This window comes from Cydia splendana, chromosome 9 (genome assembly GCF_910591565.1).
Source record: "Cydia splendana chromosome 9, ilCydSple1.2, whole genome shotgun sequence".
In the NCBI taxonomy this organism is placed as follows: Eukaryota; Metazoa; Arthropoda; class Insecta; order Lepidoptera; family Tortricidae; genus Cydia; species Cydia splendana.
This window is the reverse complement of record NC_085968.1, coordinates 16760339-16782464: the sequence shown is the minus strand read 5'-3', so window position 1 is coordinate 16782464 and position 22126 is coordinate 16760339. Positions and strand designations below refer to the sequence as shown.

The 22126-nt window shown below is 37.9% G+C and overlaps 1 protein-coding gene and 1 long non-coding RNA gene across 2 annotated transcripts in view; one reads left to right on the top strand and one right to left on the bottom strand.

The window, feature by feature from the left end:
• Positions 1–7884, top strand: part of LOC134793748 (nuclear migration protein nudC-like) — a 48646-nt gene extending 40762 nt beyond the window's left edge. Inside the window, exons 5-8 of the mRNA XM_063765418.1 lie at positions 4056–4244; positions 5465–5537; positions 5972–6101; positions 7140–7884. Coding sequence (XP_063621488.1) covers positions 4056–4244; positions 5465–5537; positions 5972–6101; positions 7140–7191 — 444 coding nt within the window. The 3' untranslated portion in view covers positions 7192–7884. The remainder of the gene's footprint in view (positions 1–4055; positions 4245–5464; positions 5538–5971; positions 6102–7139) is intronic.
• Positions 1–22126, bottom strand: part of LOC134793767 (uncharacterized) — a 324508-nt gene that overhangs the window by 83773 nt on the left and 218609 nt on the right. The gene's annotated exons all lie outside the window — the stretch shown is intronic.

Here is a 22126-nt window from a genome sequence, read left to right as displayed (position 1 = left end):
ATACATAATAACAATTTCATTTTTTAACAATGTATGAATATTTTCTTAGAGAAAGGTTTTTTATACTAAAATTATCCTTTTAATGAATCCTATATGCGCATCTGGATGAGATCTGGCATTCCTACTCGAGGGGAGTTCCTCAGCTCAGAATGCTCAACATTAAAAATGCGCAAAAACGCTATCAATGATGATGATGAATAAGTAGATCAAAACCAACAGCCGTTCTTAAAAACGCTAAAGTCTGAGGCGACATTTTATCGACAAATCTTGTAGGCGTTGTCTACACCTATTTGTAGAATATGAAGCGTTACAGAATAATATTCGTACAAAAAAAGATTGTATCAACTTGTTTTCGAATCGCGTGATGATTATTGGTTCGGTAACTATTATTAAATTATTAGTATCAATTTTATAAAATTTCTCTTATAGTAACTAATTCCTGTATTGCAAAACGTTTTGTGTCGTCTCATTTATTTTAAACTACGACATTGAACTGTGTCGCAACTATGTTAACTTAATATTTTTATACATTACCTTTGCATAACTGAATAATGATCATGGCCAGTTAGAAATATCTGTTGTTTTTGTTTAGTTACAACGTGAATAGATATTCGTTAGAATGTGTTGATATAATCGGATTCCGATAGAGTCCTTAAACTTAATGATCGGCTGTCAATGAAATTGGTTATCTTAGTAGACCTGCTAAGATTTTGTAATATCGGTGAAGATTGCGCTTGTATTGTATTCCCTAACATTTCAATGGTTTATGGATTATGGTACTTGACAAACTAAACTTATATCGACCGGGATATGGACCGTGATTACCTTTTGTTTTGTATTGTCGATAAAGTCTAGTGAAACTAACCGTGTATCATTCAAAACTTGTTACTTGACAAACTAGTTTTGATATTACTGATATCGTGATTGTAGTGTGTAATACTGGCACGCCAGTGTGCCTAAAAAATTGCTCGTTTTCCGGCGCAAGACGATGCTTGCTTTGATACAGACCATTTGCCTTGACCGTCACTATTTAGGCGCCACGCGATTATTACGTGAAGACGGGACATCATTAAACAGTAATTTCATGATAATGAGTCACAAATCTTAGTGTCAGGTCCGGTCGCGGCGGGGGTCGCGCACTCCGTCCTTGCCAAGAATGCGAGGTCATCACGCCTTCGTCGGTCGCGTTCTTTTGTGGCGGTCCTCTTGTGAAACATAATTGTTGTTTTAACGCTCATTCCGTATTCTACACATGCGATTATGACGGTTCATGGGTCACACCTTGTGCTGTCCACCTCGCGGCCGACTAACGCTTTGCTAGTGTGAAAAGTTGCGCAGCCGTCCAACTCTGGGCGTACTTATGACGCTTTTAGTTTTTGACCCGCTAACAACATGCAAAGCCGTTGATAATTGCAGGTTATTAGTTAAATTGGTAATAATCGGTATTGACTTCGCAAGTGGCAATTACTAAATTATATGCTCGTGACTCTTACCTACTGACATAACGCTAAAGTAACTTACTATCATAAATTTACTTTTCATACTTATTTAAGATTTTTTTTTGGTAAATTACCAAATAATATTAATTTTGTTGCATTTTGGGTTAACTGTAAAGAAGTATTTTGGTTATGACATGGGTAGGTATTTATACTAGATCAATTAATTCATTTAAGTAGGTTCTAGGCGCGCGTCTTTATTGAGATTCCATTGGTGTACACTGTGCACAGTAAACTTAGTCCTGCGGATACCACCCTTCATTCATTTATTCTTAAACAATACAATAATTGTGTCAGAAATCACATTAAACCTTTACCTTTACCTAGTCTTCATTAGTTCTAAAAAGTTTATTTTATTTTATTCATAAGCCATAAATCATCGTAACATGCTCACCACACCATGCATACATGCATGTGTCGCGCGAGTGACTGAAAATACGTAACTAAACCGTAAAATTACCTGTATGACCTGAATGTACGATTATTGTCATAGAAACGGCAACCATCTGTTTTGTTTACCTAATATGTGCATGATGCTTATTAAACCTACGATATGTACGTTACTATAATGTCAATTCGCCTACGTGCTACTAATTTGACGTCAATTATGACTTATACCAAACTAGATCGTGACGCAACAGCGACCAAATCGGCCGGGTCCGCTTTGAAATGCTACACCCTTATCCTTAACCTTTAAATATCTCAGCGAATTGTCCGTTTCGATTCGTATCCGCGACACGAGTCACCGTCACCATTCAAACTCGAGTACGCAGTACGCACGAATACTTTACAACCGCCATTTATAAGTCACGTCATTACTTATAGCAGTGTGGCTACCACCAGTACGTCTACCATCAGTTTTGACATTGACATATACGCTCACGTCTACGTAAATTACTTTCTATGTATCTCGCTCGTACTCGCATATGCGAGCAATAGTGCAAGCGAGATGTACAGAAAGTAAATTACGTAGACGTGAGCGTTATGTCAATGTTAAAACTGATGGTAGAGGCTCAGTTTGGCACTGACATAAACGCTATCGAGAACGTAACTTACGTTACGTTAGCGTATACGTCGGTTTTGACACTGCAGTCAGTGATTCATGGCACGGGCTCAGATCTTGTACCGAATGCGCCTAACAATAAAAAAATAACAACGGACGATGTGACTTCAGCCTTTATAAATGACATCATATAAAATATCCTATATTGCTTTATAAATAAATGAGAACAACTACCAAATTAATTTAAAAGTAGATAAAATAACAGTATCTATCTAGAATCATTTCTTACATAGTAGAAACATTGCAAAATAATGTACAAGAACATTTCTGGTCTTTTATAACATATTTAATTTATTCTACATAAATAAGATTCTGCAAGATTTAAATGGAAATTCTAATAAACATGTACCTACGTACTCGGGTATTTCCTAACCGCGTATCCTGGTTGGTTTGCATTCAAATTCTGTAATGATATCGCCTAAGTTCATTCCTTTCCCTACATCCTTAATCCGCTTGCGTTGAGCTTATTATATTTAAACACCGAAGCTTCATGGAAATGAATATAAGCACACATGATTTGCTACATCATCTTAATACAGAGTGTGTCAATTTATAGATGGTTCTGCATCTGCTATAGGTACCAATATAATACCTTCGCGTGCGACAATATTATATTCCACTAAAAGAGTTGGTCAGTGGAAGACCGCTTAAGTATGCCGTTACCTACTTTTACTGACAGTCGCGAGTCCGGCCGGTATAAAATTTATGACATTGATATTTACTGTCCTTATAATTTCAAATTCAAAATGTTCCTAGATGGTTGAAATATACGTGAAGATATAAGTATAAAGTGGATCTGTCACAATTAGCCATGTTGGTAAATATTTTCTAGGAAGACATTGTTGCATATGTTTATAAAATAAATGCCCTTGAATGATATGTAGGTATAAAGGTTACAAAACCGTTTATACACGTGTCATCATTCACTCGGATCATGTTTACATGTAAATCTTGGTTTTTTAATAAAAATAATTGTGGCCCAACGAGTTAAAAGGTTTCGTACTTTGGTGCAAAAATATTTTGGGTATGTTAATTTAATTAATCCCTATAGGTATTTGTTTTTATGTCTCTTTTAATTAGATTGGATCGTTCTTGGAGCTGTTGTGACTAATAGTAACCTGATCGATCAGTACAAATGTTAGGTATAAGCAAGGCTCGGAACCGGTTTTTTCTTCAGACAAAATATACCGGTATTATTTCGTTCTTTTTCGTTCTTGGGTTTATTATTTCATTTTTAATTGGACAATCTAATAATACTATGTTGTTACCTAAATACACGATTCAGTCCTAAGTAAAGAGCATAAAATAATTCAAAATATTGGTCTATTCGGATTTTTCAAAAAAACTGGTTGCGATCCTTGGGTATAAGTACAGATTAACATTTGAACAATGGCATCTCGTTGATTATCAAAGTTTTTTTTTTTAAATCTTAGGTATATAACTATATACCTACTGTTACTGCCCACTTAACTAACATAGTGTCCTTTTGTCCTCAGCTTCGAGTCCCACTCCGGCAGGTGCTGAGACCCCGCGACCTTACCGTGGGGATCTCCAAGAAGCATCTGAAAGTGGGCATCAAAGGCCAGCCGCTGATCATCGACGGGGAACTAGACGCCGAAATCAAGATGGAGGAGTCCACGTGGGTGCTACAGGATGGACGCAACCTGCTTGTCAATTTGGAAAAGGTGAGTTGCTTCAATAAGTAATCTGAGGGCCTACCGCCAACCACGTTCGACGTGTTGCCTCCCTGTCACACTTACGTACGAATTTACAGGTGTGACGGAGAGGCAACACGTCGAACGTGGTTCGCGTTAGGCACTCTGGTAGTGGGTATAAAGGGCCAGCCGCTTATCAAAAGTAGCGCAGTGGCAGATGAAATTGAAGGGGGAGGGGGGAATGAGATGAGAGCTGTTAGATTGGTCGAAGCTAAAACCATTGCTGACAACAAAAAGGCGCGAGGCGAAATAATAAACGCCTTCTGCTATTATATAAAATTCATATCGGAGTAGACGTTGTCGTTAAAAAATGGTAAAATGGTGGAGTCTATGGGCTATACATGACATATCTAAAGATAAACTCATTAAGGCCCAGTGGACACATTGTAATTAATTCATTGTCATAAATAGTTAGTGCATACACGCATAACGGCATAACCCAAAAGAAATACCATACTATGCATATAAGATTGATGAGCTTGTATGGAATATCGCTCTCATGCAATAAAAGTAGCGGTTTTAGTAGATGACGAATAGCTGTCAAAAGGTTAAAGAACTAAACAAATGGAAATAAAATGTATTTAAATTGGTTGTCTATCATATTCTGTTTTATACTATTTTTCAATGTCGTAAAATCTTTTCACGTTTTGACATTTTGATTGAAACTAAATAACGTTATAATCTATTGTAATAAATATTATAAAGTCAAACTTATCATGACGATAGCACATTGCTTAATTGATGGGTTCTAAAGATAATATTTAACGGGAACCGGTGACGTTTTCGAAACAAATTTCTGACGCAGATCTTTTAATAAACTGCCAGAGTCAAATAAAAGCTTTAAATGTAGGTGACCGTTCGAAACCAGGGAAAGTCATTCGCATTCTAATACTATTGTTTTTTCCGAGCTCGCTACCGCAACCTTTCGCGTTTTGTCTAAAAGTCATCCTCATTAGTTTGACCGACCTTACCTGTTTGTAACCGCTAAGCGCTGTTCCTTTGGCATGTTTTACAAAAATACTGGCATACTACTTATTTTTAATTAACTTAGAACACCTTGTAACACTTTGCAGTGAGACTAATTTATTTTGAACGTTACGCGCAATTTACGCGAAGCATAGTCTTCAATCAATTTTAATGGCTAAGTTTACAGTTAAGTACATACTTACACAGCTGTTATTTTCTTCTAGGTGAACAAAATGAATTGGTGGAGCAGATTAGTCACGACGGATCCTGAAATTTCTACAAAGAAAATCAACCCAGGTATGGAATACAATACTTAATTTAAAAAAATATTGCGATCTTCATATTCTTCATCCATGTAATCAAAGTAAACGCGGAAAGATGATTGGCTATGCAACTGCTGATTGCTTAATTAGACGATTTTCTGATTACTTTTATTATATTCTCAAATATCTGTTTAGAAAAAACGACCTCCCACGGCAGTCAAATCCGCAAAGAGCGACTTTATTATGGAAACTGGCCTGGCGGGGTTTTTTATGTTTCTTAATAACTAGTTTTTAATTACATACCTTATATTAACCGCACTTAAATCAGAACCAACAAAGTAATTATGCAATAATAATTACAAGTCGAAGTTTACATCCAATAGTGGGATTTGTTTGACATTTATTTTAAGTTAGATGATAATTCAATAATAAAAGTTTTTATTATAGAAGATTATGTTATTATTTCAGAGCCATCGAAACTTTCTGATTTGGACGGTGAGACTCGCGGGCTAGTCGAGAAGATGATGTATGATCAGAGACAGAAGGAAATGGGGCTCCCCACCAGCGATGAACAGAAGAAACAAGACGTGCTCAAAAAGTAAGTAAATTAACAATCTACACCAGGGGTCTCCAAACCCCGGCCCGCGACGCGTTCCAATCCGGCCCGCCGACACCCAAAGCGTCCGGCCCGCGGGAGCCAGGCTCGAGGGGTTCAGCCCTAACAGCAGCAACCAGATACCCCCACCCCCAACCGGCGCCTATGGTGGCCCGAAAGTTTCTGAGGTGCAATATGGCCCTCAGGTAAAAAAGTTTGGAGACCCCTGATCTACACGAATCTTTCCCAGATAGCTGGTGGTCTAGCCAAGGTGACAATCGCTTTGTGTCTCTATCGCTCTTCCATATTGGTGTGACAATGACAGTTGCTTTTCGTTCGCTACGGAGCGAAAGCGATTGGCATGTTGTCTACGGGGCCTGATAAGAGTACTAACTATAATAGAGAAACCACATAATGTATCGACATTAGATTTAATCACCTAATCACATCTAATCGCCAAAATTCGAAAGAGTAAAACACCGTCAAGGCCTTGTAGTGCTTGCCAAACACAATGCAAACGCAAAAAGAAAGAAACAAAATTACTCTACATTAGAGTATGGATTAGTTTTTTGTTTGTATCTTATAAATAAAAGATAATAGGTACCTACATACTTATATAGTCAGAAAATGAATGGTTTTAACAAGTAGTGATCGTTCTTAATCTTAATTAGCAGAATGTTTATAACTAGCCTTGTAATATATATAAGCAATATAACGGATCTTTCAAGCGTTTTACAGGTGGTATAAAGTTTACTGTGCATTCCCCTACTATTAGCCTAACACTGTTGCAGAAGGTCGTACAAGTCGCTGTTGCGCTTTTTCGGCACATATTTATTTACGTTCAGTGAAAAGAACTTATGTTGATCAAAGGTATTCCATCTGTCCAATAATATTGGACCAATGTGTATTTGCGTCTCACATTTTCTTATGAGAGAGTGAGACTCAATACACATTGGACAGGTGGAATACCACTCTTAGACTAATGTATGCGTGCCTTACTGCCTGATTGTCTTCTTGTAATACTACTTTCTGTATTTTCAGATTCATGGAACAACATCCAGAGATGGACTTCTCGAAGTGCAAATTTAACTAATTTAAGTTAATATTATAGTGTCTTATAAGCCGATTTTGTATTTTGGTTCGTCATAATATATGGCGCATGGTTTACGCCATACATAAAATTACATACAAAGACTTTATGTTTAGTTCCTTATCGCATTAAAAGTACTTTATTGAAATTAAATGATACTTAACTCAATTTAAGATTGTCCTAATTGCTTGCTTGTATTTGTCTTCGTTAGTTATTTTTAGTATTCATTTGGAATTAAACCACAATAAGCAATTACGAGATTATATGTCATTTTAAGAGTTTTAATTTCCAACCGAAAAAATCATAAAACTTAAATAGTTAAGGGTGGTTTCAAACAAGCGTTTTTTCCCGCGTGTATATGGTCGTTTCGGCATTTCGCTACATAAGCTACATTTGGCCTGTAAGCGCCTACACGCGCTTCAAAAAACGAGCTTATACGCGCGTATAAAACGCTAGTCTTGAACCGCTCTAAGGGCCATTTCAATTACTAAAATGTGCTAAACTTTGCCATATAAGCGGACTAAACTTATCTGGTTCTAATGTAATGTATTAATGTATTTATACTTGCTATTGTGTTATAGTCAGTTTTATTATAAATATATATTTAGGGAACTAAAATCTTTAGCAACTTAACCTAACAAATATGTTGTCATTTCGATTGATACCGATTACTTGAAATAAACACTTCAAGATACATTAAGGTCTTTTTTTATACCTATACTTTTGTCATCATTACTATCATTAGGTTTAACGAGTATGTAAGTGCGAAAGTGACGGGCATAGTGATAGAAGGTAAAAATGGAACCATGCTGCGCCCGCAATAGGTAAGGTATCCGAATCCTCTTCAACTCATCATCATCATCATCAGGCTATAGTAGTCCACTGCTGGACATAGCCCTCCCCTAAAGAGCGCCATAGCGCCCTGTCTTCAGCTTGCCGCATCCAGCATCTGCCTGCAATCTTTCGCAGATCGTCATCCCACCTGGTCGGGGGGCGTCCGATATGGCCAGCCCACTACCACTTCAGCTTGCTAATTCTTTGAGCTATGTCGATTACTTTGGTTCTCTGTCGGATGTATTCGTTTCGAATCCTATCCTTCAGAGAAACAAGGTCGCTCAGCGAGCATAGCTCTCTCCATAGCTCGCTGAGCGACCTTGAACTGGTGGACCAACCCTACCGTGAGTGTCCATGTCTCGGCACCGTAGGTCATGACGGGTAGGACGCACTGATTGAAAACTTTTGTTTTCAAGCATTGCGGTATGGATGATGAGAAGACTCGGCGTAGTTTCCCAAACGCTGCCCAGCCCAGCTGGATCCTCCTCTTGGCCTCCTCGAAATTGTTTTTACCTATACGTATATGTTTTGTATATATACTCGTATGTATACGTATATGTTGTTTTTACCTATATGTATTCGGTAACGATTTCGAGAAGGTGACCATTTACGACTATCGGTATTGGATCAATGTGGCCATTGATCATGACTTTGGTTTTATCCAAATTCATGCCAAGACCGATGCGTCGCGAGGCTGAAGCTAGGCCGTCCAGCATCTGGTTCAGCTCCTCTAGCGACTCCGCCATTAAGACTATATCATCTGCGAATCGTAGGTGTGAGATGTTAGTTGCCATTTATGTTAATGCCCTTACCTTTCCAGTCCAGCGTCTTAAACATATCTTCCAACGCGTGAACTTTTTCATATTTCTTGGAATCTTTCATTAATATCGAAAAGTGTTGTATGTATAAACTAGACAGAATTTCCTACAAAAAAGGTTATATACATTTTTGTCCTAAAACTAAGGCCCCGTTCGCACGGCAGCTTTATCAACGCGCGTTAAAAAAGCGTTTGAATGACACAAATGGATAACCATGTATGTATTCACACGAAGGCGGTTATTAAGCGCGGCGCTTTTTTATCGAGCACTGTTCGATTTTCGGCGTTGAGCGTTGGCCTTCAATTGAATTGATCATACGGAACTCCGTGTATCTGTTCTCACAAGCGTTAAAAAAGCGCCAGCGCTGCTGTCAGTTGGCTGTCAAGTGTCAATTTTTGGTGTCAATCGTCAAGATTATTATTAATTTCACCTTAAAAATGTCAACTTATGCTTACTAATTCATGAAATATTCAAGCTATATTCAACTAATACGTCGTAGTAGCAAATAAAGTATGGCTTTGGTGAGATGCGTACGTGGCACACTCACAAGTGATTTTTAAGCGTTCGTATGAACACAAATATTAGAAACGGTAGAAAAGCGCCAACGTCGGGTTTTAACGCAACGCTTTTTAAGCTGTCGTGCGAATGGAGCCTAACTGTATTTGACTTATGAGCCATAGTTTAATAAAACATGGTCTTCCATTCCCAGAGTGACACGGGCCTACGTCACAACAACATGGCCGCTATATATAGCGCTATCGCATATTATCATATAGCGCTGTCGCATGATGACGTAGGCCCGTGTCAGTTAGGTGACCTAGAAAAGACGGGAATGGAGTACCAGGCGGAGTATATTATTATACCATGTTATGAGCTTCCCAAGTTGTGATACTGCACATTTTTTTTTATTATCATTCATAAGTAGTATTTATTTTCATCTTTCCAATGTATATTAAAAGCGTTTTAAAACATTTCCGGAAGCCAGGGTATGATTTTACACGATTTTCATAATTGGGCTGATATGTTAAAATCGAACTTCACCTCATAGCAACCTTTTCGTAATTAGCTTGAACATACATTTTATGTAACATTATAAAAAATTACATAAATTAATCTTATTTATAATCACATACCATCAAACACATCAAATTTAGAAGAAAAACGAAAATACCCGCGTATTTACCCGCGGGTAGGTAAATACCCGATATTTACCTATTTACCCGGGTAGTTACCCATCTCTAGTATAGACTGCTGACCCTGTACTTGGACACTCATGGTGGCGGCTTCGTAAAGACATCTCCACACCTCGATATAACGATAGTCTATTTGGCATCGCTGTAAGGATTCCAGAACAGCCCAGGTCTCGACAGAGTCAAAGGCCTTCTCATAGTCCACAAAGGCTAGACACAGGGGCTGATTATATTCTTCGGACTTCTGTATAATCTGTCTCACTGTGTGAATGTGAATGTGGTCTATGGTGCCATATCCTCCGCGAAACCCTGTCTGCTCTGGCGGCTGGAACTCGTCGAGTCTCCTAGCGAGACGTTTCGTGACCACTCGTGAGAACAGCTTATAGACGTGACTCACGTGACGAGATGGGTCTGTAATTTTTAAGGAGGGTTTTGTCCCCCTTCTTAAAAAAGAGCACCACCAAACTCCCGCTTCACGCCTTTGGAGTTCTCCCACTGTGAAGGACGGCGTTGAAGAGGTTCTGTAATTCCTGTATAACAGGGGCTCCTCCAGCTTTCAAAAGCTCTGATGTTATTCCGTCCTCACCGGGGGCTTTTCGATTTTTAAGCTGCCTCAGAGCTAACACTATCTCGTCTTGGCTGATATCTGGCAGTTCGTCGGTGTAGTGGCGTGTCAGGGTGGCTCTGGAACTACAAAAGAAATATTTACTACCATGGCGGTAAGTATTTAACTGTCACTTTCCTCTTCCTTTCCTCTTTGGATAGATGTCCACAGTTGAAACCACGTTGAAACTGTGCAGCTATGGACCAAGCACTGTGGGCCTGGAGGCATGGACGAGTTAGCATTGTAAACCATACAAAATTGTAGATATTGTAGACAAACATCGATTTGATCATCCCGTCTGGACAGGCGTTAAAGGCGTAACAGACTACAGCACCGCACCAAGTTTACCGAAACGCCTGCCAGTGTTGCCAAGTGTTTCACATTTACGTTTATTCAGTGGGGCGACATTCCTCCTTTCGGGTATGTTCGGCTCAGGGCCTTTACCGCGAACCACGTTCGACGTGTTACCTCTCTGTCGCACTTGTTAATTCGTACGTAAGTGTGACAGGGAGGCACCACGTCGAACGTGGTTCGCGGTAGGCCTTCAGCTTTGCTACGAGCAATTATTGGGTTGGTACAAATTGTCGTCTCTTTGCGTGCACGACCACATTATTCTTATCTTAATAATGACTTGAATTTTGACAACCCTAAATAGCATAAAGAGATAGTGCCATACATTAGAAAGGGACAGCATGAATCATCCCTGAATCGCTGTCAAACTTCGGTTTTGTAGGAAGTGTCCTTTCTGTACACTGTAGTACTATTATTTATTCTGTGGTTTATTGCAACGAATTTTTGCCATTTATTCTTTTAAGCCCCCCATTCACACTCCTACCTTGTAGTCCGCCTCGTAGTCCGCCTCATAATGTAGGATTGTGTATGGGGGTCACGGACTACGTGCCGTCCTACAACACCCAAGTAGGATGCCTCTTGGGTCCTACAAATCCTGTAAGCCCCGCCCACCGCTGTAGTCCGCCGCGCAGGATTGTGTGTGGGTTGTCGTCCTACGTTGCGGACTGCCGTGTTTGACGTATGACAACAGTGCGCGCCATTTTATTGAAATTTGTGGGACCAAAAATCACCCAATCACTCCAACAAACAATGGAGGAATAGGCATTGCAACAATTATTACCAATACTTAAGAAATATGACGCTCTCTGACGAATTTTTAGCAGTTTCTTTTCCCACAGTCTTTTTTTATTTTTATCCAATAACAAGAAAATACATACTGCTATGTATGTTGCTCTTCTGCAAGAGCTATTTTCTTTTTTTTAATTGCATGTAATATTTTCAAGAGTAAGTAGACCGACACTTGTGAGAAACGAAGCAGTACTGATGATGGACGTGAGTATATTCTTTGATGGACGGCAAAACCGTAGTCCTGCGAGTCGGACTACAATGTAGGATTGTGAATAGGGGACTTAAGTGGTATCCAGACGGGCCTGATCAAATCGGTCGATTTGATCAGGAAAATAATTGGCGCCAATCTCATCTAGCGTCCACACGTACACATTAATCACCAATTTTAGAACCATAAACAAACGCACGTACAGATCCTAGCATTCCATAGATACTAGATACTAACTTCGAAAATTGTCATTTTTGTGTGCTCACCTCCTGATTTGATCGGGCAATCGAATCAGCGAGCCAAATTGCCGTTTGCGTCCGCACCTCTTGATTCGATCGGGCAATTTAATCAGATTGGCGAAAAATTTACTAATCTGGATACGCCTTTAAGATCTATCAAATCTGACGTGACAGCCAATTTGACAAATGAATGACAGTTGAATGTATTTATGCAGCGCAAAGAGCATATAATCACTACGTTTTAAGAGTCGGCACTCTGGAACAAGCCTTAAACCGAATTAGGAACGTACATTGTGCCAACACACCAAATACATGTCAATATTGCCAACACAAAAAAAAAACAACGCTAGGGCTTGCCACTACTGGCGTACCTACTGTTTATCGATATCGATAAATGTGCAATACATTTATCGATATCGATAAATGTGCGATACATGCTGCTGTACTGCACTATTGTAACAGTAAATTTTGAGTATCACTAGGATTAATAAAATAAAAGCAAAATATAAAAATAATTTTATTTAACATATTAAAGATACGATACAGATAGTTTATTATTTACGTAGGCATATTAGTTATTACAATACGCTTATGTTATGAACGTAAATAAAGCTACAATCTACTTTTAAAGCACTCCTGCAAACACTGAGCCTTGCCTGTGAAAGCTGTGAACTCCAACTTCCAAAAAGGGGAAAAAACTACTGTCAGGCTTATTTACATTCATTTGTAGATCAGATGTTCAGAGGTTGGAGTTTTATATTATAATTATTAATCAATAAATTAAATAACAGTAATAGATCAAAAGACCATGTTTCAAAGAGGAATCAATAAATAAAACAAAGAAAACACAGATAGCACTTAATGCGATAACACATTACAAACAGACTTTGCAAAAGTAAGTACTTATCCTATATTAGGTATACATTTGTCAATTAACCAGGTTTTTCATTCAACCAGGTCGTGCGAATTAACGAGGTTCAAAAACATATTGTGTCAATTATAGAAGCTGCGTTCAAACTTCTAACAAATTTCTTTTGTGGAGGTGCAAATAAACATTTAAAATAGCTTTGTCTTATTGGAATGTAAAAAGAATACTATGTTTTTGATTTAATCAAAACTATTTCACCTGCTACTACAGTCTGCGATACCCAATAAATAAATTGAATTCTGGATGAAGATTTCGAATAAAATTTTATTTTATTAATTATACTGTTTCTAAGAAGAGCTAAAATCACGGTTTTCTTTAGCACAGGCATAGAATAAATAATAGTACTGCCGTACAGAAAGGAAACTTCCAACAAAGCCTAAGGTTGACAGTGGTTCAGGGTCGAATCATGCTGTCCCTTTCTAATATATGGCACTATCCCTTTCGACAAGCAAAAGACAGAGATCATTGGAAGGGCTTGGAGGAGGCCTTTGCCCAAAAATGGGTACATCACCTATAATGTATGATGTGTAAAACCTAAATGTTAGTGTAATATTTTGTGAGAATAAAGACTTTATTATTATTTGTTTGTCCTTTCCACATCTCGGGACCATGGGGTCCCGGTCTTTTGGAAGGCGTACGTGGGGCCAAAGCCAACAGCGCACAGGCCCTTTAAGACACTTTAATCCAAAGGCCACGTCAAATTAAGCCGAATATGGGCAATCTGCGGAATTAATTCGTGTAGTTTTGAAAATTGGTACAGGCATACCTTGTGGTGTTCAGATAAACATACTAAAAGTCCTCGAGGGTAGGGGGTGTGCTGAGGGGGTGTATGGGGGGGGTATGAAGGTACCTTTTTTATATTTTTGCTCATATCTCGAATATTTATTTATTTATTTAAACTTTATTGCACAAAGTATATACAAAAATGTACAAATGGAATATCTGTACGAATAGCATTATAATTACTTCCGACAAAAGTTTTATCATTAAATTTCCTACAAATTTGGTTATGTTTATTTTTACTCTGCGATCAATACTTTAGGAGGTACAGACTGTTAATGTTAAATAAGAGATAAAAAATAGACGGTTTAAGAAAACGTCGTTTTTTCGTAATTGTTCATCATAAATAAAAAATTTAGTTTAGGATAAGCAAGCTAAGTGACCTGCTGATAAAATATATAAAAACCGGCCAAGAGCATGTCGGGCTATGCTCAGTGTAGGGTTCCGTAGTTACCCGTCCGTCAAAATAGACTATTTGTAAAAACTCAAAAACTGCTAAACCGATTAGGTTCGCTATATTTTTCCTTGAAAGTCTTTACTAAGCTTTACTTTCACGATTTTCTTCATATTTTTTGGACCTATGGTTCAAAAGTTAGGGGAACTAAAGTGGAAAACACAACTTTTTTTCTTTCAGATCGATTATTTCCGAAAATATTAAGTTGATCAAAAAATGGTCCTTAAAGACCCCTATTTATTTTAAAAGACCTATCCAACGACACCCCACACTATAGGGTTGACGCGAAAAAAATTTCATCCCCACTTTAATGTAGGGGAGTTACCCTAAAAAAATATTTTTTCTAGTTTATATTTTACGACTTTGTCAGCGTAACTGATTTATATATTCGTGTCAATTACCAACCGACGAAAAAAACGGAGGAGGTTCTCAAGTCGACGCGTATATTTTTTTTTATGTATGATAATCATAAAAAGTAGAAAAAATATTTTTTCATGGTGGCTGTCCTACATTAAAGTGGGGATTCAATTTTTTTTCGCCTCCACCCTATAGTGTGGGGTGTCGTTGGATAGGTCTTTTAAAATGAATAAGTGTCTTCAAGAACCATTGTATGATCAACTTAATATTTTCGGAAATAATCGAACTGAAAGAAAAAAAGTTGTGTAATTTTCTATTTAGTTCCCCTAACTTTTGAACCATAGGTCAAAAAATATGAAAAAAATCGTGAAAACATAGCATAGGAAAAATATAGCGAACCTAATCGGTATAGCTGTTTTTGAGTTTTGGCAAATAGTCTATTTTGACAGACGGGTAACTACGGAACCCTATACTGAGCATGGCCCGACATGCTCATGGCCTGTTTTTTTATATTTTATCAGCAGGTCACTTAGCTTGCTTACTCTAAACTAAAATTTTTATTTATTATGAACAATTACAAAAAAACGACGTTTTCTTAAATCGTCTATTTTTTATCTCTTATTTAACTTTAACAGCCTGTAGCTCCTAAAGTATTGATTGTAGAGTAAAAATAAACAAACCAAATTTGTAGTAAATTTTATGCTAAAACTTTTGTCCGAAGTAATTATAATGCTATTCGTACAGATATTCGAGATATGAGCAAAAATATGAAAAAAGGTACCTTCAACCGGACCTTTAGTTGCAATTATTGAGCTATGATCCTATGAGCTATTATCCAGGTGCTAATTAACCAGATCAAAGAACCAGGTTTCTCTGTAGAACGAAAGGCTCTCTTTTGTAAGACAAATATACTAGTCTGTATGAGGTGTGAAGAAAATGTCGGGCAAAATTGTCGGGGTTTAGGGCATTTTCTGACAGACCATTGTGTTCTAATTTCAATATGAGCGTTCCATGATCCACACAATCAAATGCTTTAGAAAGATCACAAAATGTGCCAATTGCATCACAAGAATTTTCTCAAATATTTATAAAATATGTTTAATGAGTACCGAAGCAGCATCGGTCGTGGAACGGCCCTTTGTGAAACCAAACTGATTGCTTGTAAGTAAAGTATGTCTGTTGAAGTGACCCAGTAGATCATTTAACATTAACTTTTCAAAAACTTTACTTAGTACAGGAAGTATTGATATTGTACGGAAATTAGTCATATCACATTACACATAATTACATATCCTACTTTGCAGCGCTTCTTAGTTGAGCTATCTTTGCAGCGTTCGCAGAAATTTCTTCTGTTTTAATAATATCAGAATTTAATATTTGGCACTGTCTCCTAATTAAGATTTTGGTCACAAGCCAAAATAATGGTTTTTGCATGAAATCCTCATGTTCCTTACATGTCCACCAGGTTATGTTAATGTTTGCCGCAAATAGTGTGCAAAACATTTGCCCGACATTTTCTTCATATAACAAATGACAATTTTTTTCAAAATAGTTTTTTGCTTCCTCAATTGTACGACACAGCTGGATAGATGGGTACGTCAATGATTTCTTTTCTTGCCACCACTCCCGCAAGCTTATAAATTTATACATTGGGTGATCTGTAACATCTTCCAGTTTTAGCAAATTAGAACACATTTGACAGCTTATGTTCTTTAACAGTCTATAAGCAATGTAACCACTTAAATATACAATAGGTTGATTTTCTATGTCTGTTAAATCTGTTTCAATTTGCTCCTCTAATTCGAAGCAGCATCGGTCGTGGAACGGCCCTTTGTGAAACCAAACTGATTGCTTGTAAGTAAAGTATGTCTGTTGAAGTGACCCAGTAGATCATTTAACATTAACTTTTCAAAAACTTTACTTAGTACAGGAAGTATTGATATTGTACGGAAATTAGTCATATCACATTACACATAATTACATATCCTACTTTGCAGCGCTTCTTAGTTGAGCTATCTTTGCAGCGTTCGCAGAAATTTCTTCTGTTTTAATAATATCAGAATTTAATATTTGGCACTGTCTCCTAATTAAGATTTTGGTCACAAGCCAAAATAATGGTTTTTGCATGAAATCCTCATGTTCCTTACATGTCCACCAGGTTATGTTAATGTTTGCCGCAAATAGTGTGCAAAACATTTGCCCGACATTTTCTTCATATAACAAATGACAATTTTTTTCAAAATAGTTTTTTGCTTCCTCAATTGTACGACACAGCTGGATAGATGGGTACGTCAATGATTTCTTTTCTTGCCACCACTCCCGCAAGCTTATAAATTTATACATTGGGTGATCTGTAACATCTTCCAGTTTTAGCAAATTAGAACACATTTGACAGCTTATGTTCTTTAACAGTCTATAAGCAATGTAACCACTTAAATATACAATAGGTTGATTTTCTATGTCTGTTAAATCTGTTTCAATTTGCTCCTCTAATTCATTTTCAGGTATCATTAAAACAGGATATTCTTCCTCTTCATTGGCAGTCATTGATGTGAGCTTCTCATCACCATCAGCATCATGTTGGCATAATGGATTGACAAGCAATAACTTGTTCAAATCTTCTTCGCAATTAGATCCTCGGTTATGTGGTGCATTCATTCCAGAAATATGAATTGATTTCAATGCACTTACAAAATGTGTGCAGGTCGGATTTCGATTTGTAGGGCTATTCTGTCGTATAAGGCCGAATAGATTTTCAAGAGCGTCTTGATTCAGTGAGCGTAAATTCAAATAGTTAAATCCTTGATCCTTACAATAACACCAGATATCTTTAAGCGAATTTATGGTTACAATATAACCTTCCACGCATCTGACTCTTTTTAATCTTAACCTGCTATCTGATTTCATGAACTCCATTGACTTCAGCTTTTTCAAAAAACTATTCCAGATTTCTATGTGATTGGTTTTACGAGACACATTTTGTCTTCGTCCCTTTATTACATCTTTTGGATTTGATGGGCCATCATCTCCACTATCATCGTGCAAAGTGGCTTGCTTCCATCTCAAAATGCAGCGTTTCGTTTTTTAATAGATAGAGTGATTCAAGCAAGAGGAAGGTTTATGTATCATTTGTTAATCCGTGTGAAGCCGGGGCGGGTCGCTAATTAATAATAACTTGACCGACCTGGTGTAATTTTATCAGAAATCTCGAATGTTGAAGTCGATGGCACGTTCTTTGGATCATAACCCTTATTTCGCTTTGAACTTGGGGAATCATAATCTTCACCTTAAACAAGATGTTAAAATTACGTTATATTTAAACGAAAGTCACAAAATATATTTTACAATACATATGGTCCTATTTTTCCGCACTAGTGCGTAAAATAGCACTTTACGTAAAACGTTGTACGATACACGTGCGAATAGATAATTCGCAACTCGTGTCGATTTAAAACACTCCTTTCGGTTGTGTTTTAATTTATCGCCACTCGTTTCGAATTTCCTCTTTTCCGCACTTGTATCGTAAATAACTATTACAGTACATATGGTCCTATTTTCCCGCACTAGTGCGTAAAATAGCACTTTTGGTGCGTATGTAAAAAGCTTAAAGGGCCATATGTACTGTAAAAAGTTGTACGATATACGTGCGAATAGGTAATTCGCAACTCATGTAGATTTAAAACGATATTTCAAATTTCCTCTTTCCGCACTTGTATCGTAATAGTACATTACTGCAGAGGCCGTGAAGTAAGGGATTGCAGGATTGCGGTAGACGGCTGAGTCGTAGACGAGGCCGGATAAAGCGAGTCTTGCAATCCCTATTCCGGCCAAGGATTGTATAGTGCTTTTCTTAAACATTGCCTAAATTTTTTTTAATAAATTAAAAACATTATAAGAAAATATTATAATTAATGAGAGGTGGCTCTCGACGGCTCCCGGTCTGTATCTGCTCAAGACCAACAAAGAATCAACTGTGCCAAGTTTCAGCGCATAGTCTCAAAGTGCAAGGTCACCATACAACGATGTGCACTAACAAACCAGCTATAATGGGCCCAACTTATTACGAACGTCTACCCGCCGAATTAAGAACTGAAATATCTGACGAAGCATTTGAACGTCAACTGAGGAACTTTTTATTGAATAACCCATTATATTCAGTGGACGAATACATGGAATTAAAATTATAATAACTGTTTGACATTATACTTAGCTTATGTAAAATTGATTTTATTTGACATTCGTTCTGAACTTATTACTTATGATTACCGCTCTTAGTTTTAGTATGACGATCATCATGAGATATTAGACATGTATTCTGTTATTTATTGAGTTTTTTTTCAATTTGACGATAGTTTTCAAATTTCTTTTTAAATTATACATTTGTAATTTGATTACGTTTGCATGCAAAACTATTGACGATCATAATGTAAATTCATATAGATTAGCGTAAGAATAATTTATACTGTAATTTATCATTATGAAATAAATAAACTAAACTAAACACGAAGTGGTTAGTTGCATGGTTGACTGGTACCGGTGACCACCTTCCGGCTTCATCATCAGACCTGAGTATCACCTAGTGTCAAAGATCTTATCGATACGAATCTAACGAGCCTAAACACGAAGTGGTTAGTTGCATGATTGACTGGTACCCGTGGCCGCCTTCCGGCTTCATCATCAGACCCTGAGTATCACCTAGTGTCAAAGATCTTGTCGATACGAATCAAACGAGCCTAAACACAAAGTGGTTTAGTTGCATGGTTGATTGGTACTGGTGATCACCTTTCAGCTCCATCATCAGACCCTGAGTACTATCTTGTGTCAAAGATCTTGTCGAGACGAATCAAACGAGCCTAAACACGAAGTGGTTAGTTGCATGGTTGACTGGTACCGGTGACCACCTTCCGGCTTCATCGTCAGACCCTGAGTATCACCTAGTGTCAAAGATCTTGTCGAGACGAATCAAACGAGCCTAAACACGAAGTGGTTAGTTGCATGGTTGACTGGTACCGGTGACCACCTTCCGGCTTCATCATCAGACCCTGAGTATCACCTAATGTCAAAGATCTTGTCGATACGAATCAAACGAGCCTAAACACGAAGTGGTTTAGTTGCATGGTTGATTGGTACCGGTGACCACCTTCCGGCTTCATCATCAGACCCTGAGTATCACCTAGTGTCAAAGATCTTGTCGAGACGAATCAAACGAGCCTAAACACGAGGTGGTTTAGTTGTATGGTTGATTGGTACTGGTGACCACCTTCCAGCTCCATCATCAGACCCTGAGTACTATCTTGTGTCAAAGATCTTGTCGAGACGAATCAAAGGAGCCTAAACACGAAGTGGTTTAGTTGTATGGTTGATTGGTACCGGTGACCACCTTCCAGCTCCATCATCAGACCCTGAGTACTATCTTGTGTCAAAGATCTTGTCGAGACGAATCAAACGAGCCTAAATACGAAGTGGTTTAGTTGTATGGTTGATTGGTACTGGTGACCACCTTCCAGCTCCATCATCAGACCCTGAGTATCACGTAGTGTCAAAGATCTTGTCGAGACGAATCAAACGAGCCTAAACACGAGGTGGTTTAGTTGTATGGTTGATTGGTACTGGTGGGTTTACTAATGTGTTGCAGAAAGTTTTTTGACATATTTTTGTATTGCATAATGTTACTTGGCAGAAATGTCGTTTGGCAGAATTGCCTTTCGCATATATCATTTAGAATACAATCACTTGGCAGAGTTTTAAAAGCCAGAACCATGTTTTGGCATACTGTGGATGTTCATAATAGTATTTTAAACGAATATTGTTTTCGCAGATAAATGTATTGCATAATATTTAGGTACCATAAAGTTATCAACTTGAACCTTCGTCTACGAGGAATGGTGTTCAAGATTTAATAAAACTACCCTTTGTGCTTCGACGGGTCTCAAACTATCTGCATAGGTACCAAATTCCATCTAAATCACTTTAGCGGTTAACGCGTGAAGAGGTAACATACAGACGGTTAGAGTTATGATGGAATTGCTGTTTGCTAGTTTTTAAAGTGTGTTTATAAGATAAAATAATCAGTACCTAACTATAAAGTCCGTCGGGTAAAAACATTATGAAATTAATTTCATAATCTACTGATAGGTATATGTTATGCTCTAACCTGATCTATTTTTCTGGCATTTGTTCGTTTTTGTTGAGGTCGCAGTTCTAACCTAACCTACTTTGCTCGCAGCCGTTCGTTTTTGTATGAGGTCGCAGTTCTAACCTAACCTAACCTACTTTTCTAGCAGCCGTTCGTTTTTTTTATAGGAGGCCGCAGTTCCAACCTAATATAACCTTGTTTTCTGGCAAGGTTCAATTTTGTTGGGGTCACAGTTCTTACTTAACTTAACCCACTTTTCTGCTAGCAGAAAATATCACTACGCCATAATAAGAGTATGCTGCAGGATGATTATGGTACATATAAAATTATGCTAAACTAAAGTCGGCGAAAGTAATCTTCTGTTAAATAATATGCTGCAAAATCTATTGTATGCGTAGTAATAGTAATGCCAAGCAATAGTTATGCAAAATTATCATTCGACTAAAAGTGTTTCTGCGATACATGTTATGCGAAGTGTATTTCTGACAAACAATATTATGCCAGATGAGGGGAACCCGTACTGGTCCATCATCAGACCCTGAGTACTATCTTGTGTCAAAGATCTTGTCGAGACGAATCAAACGAGCCTAAACACGAAGTGGTTTAGTTGTATGGTTGATTGGTACTGGTGACCACCTTCCAGCTCCATCATCAGACCCTGAGTACTATCTTGTGTCAAAGATCTTGTCGAGACTAATCAAACGAGCCTAAACACGAAGTGGTTTAGTTGTATGGGTGATTGGTACTGGTGACCAACTTCCAGCTCCATCATCAGACCCCGACTATCACCTAGTGTCAAAGATCTTGTTGAGACGAATCAAACGAGCCTAAACAAGACCCGAAAGTTGCAACTCAAGTAATCAAAACAATCCTCAGTGCCGTGCCGGCCGGCACCTAGACCACGTGGCACGTGGCAATGTCAAATGGCTAACCGAACGAAACAAAAATACGAATTATCTTCGTGTGGGAAAGAGAGAGCACAAGGCGGCAGCTCTGTGTCGGCGTCTACAAAGGAAAACGGCGGAGCATGCCTTGCTACTTTAGGCGCGCGGCTCAGAACAGAATAATAATGGTTTTGAGAACGAAATAATTCCGTTCTTAGGGAAGAACGTTATAATTCCGTTCTTCGGGAATATCGGTTACCGAAATAATTCTGTTCCTTCATAATAATATACAGCTTGGCAAAAAAGAGTAGAAATTAAAAAGTGGCAGCACTGTAGTGGCGTCCCGTTTTCTTATATATATTGGTT